This window comes from Rhagoletis pomonella, unplaced genomic scaffold, assembly GCF_013731165.1.
Source record: "Rhagoletis pomonella isolate Grant_MI unplaced genomic scaffold, Rhpom_1.0 Rhpom_scaffold_00006, whole genome shotgun sequence".
NCBI classification, from domain to species: Eukaryota; Metazoa; Arthropoda; class Insecta; order Diptera; family Tephritidae; genus Rhagoletis; species Rhagoletis pomonella.
In genome coordinates, this window is record NW_023458560.1 from 28037582 (window position 1) to 28040948 (window position 3367).

At 33.4% G+C, this 3367-nt stretch overlaps 1 protein-coding gene across 1 annotated transcript in view; it reads left to right on the plus strand.

Annotated features, from left to right (window-relative positions):
- LOC118740555 (cadherin-related tumor suppressor) overlaps positions 1–1529 on the plus strand; it is an 816571-nt gene extending 815042 nt beyond the window's left edge. The window contains exon 10 of the mRNA XM_036472144.1: positions 41–1529. Within this exon, the coding sequence (XP_036328037.1) occupies positions 41–84 (44 nt within the window). The 3' untranslated portion in view covers positions 85–1529. The remainder of the gene's footprint in view (positions 1–40) is intronic.
- Positions 1530–3367: the final 1838 nt, after the last annotated feature.

The following is a 3367-nucleotide window of genomic DNA, read 5'->3' on the forward strand; positions in this document are numbered from 1 at the left end:
GATGCGGTCGGCGAACAACAACAGCTACAGTCAACGTTATGTATGCAGGGAAATACGCAAAAGAACTCCGAGGAGTATGTGTAGTTGCTCGAAGGTGCTGATGTTGCGTAGCTGCTCGGTGGAGAAGAGAAAGAGAGTGAGAGAGAGTGTGTGTGTGTGTGAGATGGAGAGCGTAAGTGAGTTGGAAGGATAAGTAAAGGTCAGAGAGGAAAAAAGAGCTAAATACGTGATTTAGTATATTCATGTAACTGTAGTTTTTCGTTTAGTTTAGGTTAGTTTATTTAGCAGCAAACTAATTGGCATTAACATTTCTGCTATTTACTCGGACTTTCAAGAGCAAACTTAAGCATTTTTGATTGAATCTGACTGAATAACTTGACTGTGTCCTTGGGACTCAAAATATTATTGAAACAATGATAAAAATATTAGCGTTTGAACACAGTCTTCCAATACGCAAGCAGGAATTGAAAAAAAAATTCAAAATATAAATTTTTTGTTTTCTTTTTCTAGCATCAAACCAGGTCTTTAACATTAAAACCTGTGTAAATTGTTCACTCTGTACTCCTACTGCCAAATATTTGTGAAAATTCTATTGTAAACTTAATAATACAATGCCTCAATATATTTGTAATTAGTTTAAGTATTCCATTCCGCAGAACTTTTAGTTTAGACTTAGCGTAGATAGTCTAAGGAATACATATAACAAATTTTGTGCTAAGACCAATTGTGTTGTATCGCCTTGTATCAAGGTCTGTGTCCTAACTCTGGTAGCAATAACAGTTGTATAAGATTTGAAAATAATTATAAACTTCACATTTTAAAATTAAATAGTTAAATAATTAATTATGTTAGTAATTAGTTTAAAATTGTTAGTGTTTAGAATTTGGGTTAAGCATAAATTTTGTGTGTGCTATATTAAAAATAATTTCAAATATCGTAATGCATTTAAAAAACGACTTCGTCTCCAATGTATTAAACTAAAACTTGTATTAACTAGAAATCTTGCCATAAGATTTGCGCATAATAATTTATAAATCAAACTACTATGAACCAACTACTTAAAATAATATTAGAAGTTGAAATGAACAAAGAGCGAATTAGAAATTATTATAAATTATAACAAATGATAACCTAACTAGTTCTAACATGGTAAAAGCAATCTTCCAAAAAGCTTTAAATCAAAAAATCTTTATGTATAAAAATTTTACGAATCTATATATAAAAAAAAAAAACATAACTTTATAACTATATGATAGCACAAATTACGACTTTTCTACAAAGCTTTTTAGTACATCTTATTTGGTTTTTGTTAAATAATTTAGTCCGTTTGTTAACTGAAAATGTATGATTATATTTGAATCCAACCTATCCTATATATTTTCAAACAAAAGTTTATTTTTCCGCTACTTGTAAGTATTTAAGTAAATTTTTACAAGCAAATTTTAGTGAACAAATAAAAGTTAAATATCCAATTAAAAATAAAACCATTTTTTTTATTTATATGAAAGCGACATCGATATGCGCGCAGTACACATTTGAGTGATACGGCACGCGATGCGAAAGGCGATGCGATAAGCCAAACCGTCACGCTCGGCCGATACGCAAGCGATATATGTCGCCGCAGTGTCGCTGTCGTGCAAGGCAAGGTGCGCATTCGAGCGATACGATACGCGATACGATATGCAACTTACCCGACAGCGATGCTGCGGCGACATATATATCGCTTGCGTATTTGCCGAGCGACACTGTTTCGTTTATCGCATCGCCTACCGTATCGCTCTAATGTGAACCGTGCCTAACAGTCCCAAAAGATCCGAAATGGTCCCAAAAATTCCCAAGTAGCTCGGAAAATTCACTAGACACAAATAAAGGCGCAAGCCCAAAAGTTGACCGCGACGCATAAAAAAACAATCAGCAGAGAATGACCCTTAACATAGTTGACAGCGAAGAAAGCCACGTAAACTTGTTTTCGGGGAATGATGCTGAAGTGACAGGTATAATTACGGTGACCATATTTATGAGTGCTGAATACGGGACAAAAAATAATTTTGCAAATTTTTTCCACAACAGCTTACAGATCTTAAAGCCTTCTTCAATGATCCTAGATGTATTAGCCCTGCAAGAGTATTATTTTACCCCGTAAAATTTAAAAAAAAAATTCGTTAATTTTTAGTATAATAAAGTGCAAGTTTTAGTCGCTAAGGCTTACCATTAATTTTTGGCATTTTTTTTTTTTTTTGTTGGCAAGGTTACGGATTTTTTTCAAACAAAATAATGCCGAATTTCCACTGGGCATTATAATGACAAAAAATGTACGCCATTTAAAAAATGCCAAGTGGAAACAGACATTATGACTATTTTTATATTAATGCAATGGTACGGATGTTTTTTAATGCTCAACATTGTCATTAAAAATGTTGTCATTTAATGCCTAGTGGAAATTCAACATAAGTATGTTCGACCATTGTTTTGAAAGAGAAGCAAATGAGCAGAAATTTCCACTCGCACTTTATTATACTAAATTTTAATGAGTTACAAAACTGCAAACAAAATTTTTTCTCAAGATTCAAATTAAAAAGTTTGAAATTTTGGTGAAACATTTCCGAATTAATTTTTATAGTTTTTTGCACAATGTTGGAAATTTGGTGTTATATGATTTTTGTTAGGAAAAGAGCTTTACTTTCATAAAATAAATAATACACATTAAATAAACTAAGGACAAATTAGCCAAAACTTGCTAAAATGTCGAGTCTTAATTTCTATTTAGGTCACTTTATGTATTCCTCGATTCAAATCACAGGCATTCAGATTAGAAAATAAAAACTGTTTATGGAGAAAATTGCGATCATATACCAACATCACATGCCATTTTAATGTGCTGTTAAGGCGTCGAAACACCGAATACGGGACAAATACAGGACATTAAAAGAAATACAGAACATTTGGCGTCCCGTATAAAATAAATAAATTACCAGGACAATGGGTCAAAAAAGAGGACTGTCCCGTAAAATACCAGACGGATGGTCACCGTAGGTATAATCAATGTTTACGCGTCTTTCTTGGCCGAAGTTTTTCTTAAGCGCCCTTTTTCGTAAATTATTTTTACGCGTAATATATATTGTACCGAGTTTGATCGAAATTGCTTAAGTTAAATGTGACCACTGGGCGACTGGCTTTAGGAATCATTCAAACCGGTTCATAAACAGAGAAGTTTTAGGCCGGTTACATTGGGCGTAGTCGGTTTATTTTTAAGTGTATCTCCCATACAAACAAGTTATTGCCAGAATAGGGAGTAGTACGGGCTCCTCACTTCGCATCTTAGTCATCCACGTACATGCGACGCCACCATTTTCCATTAGCACCACCA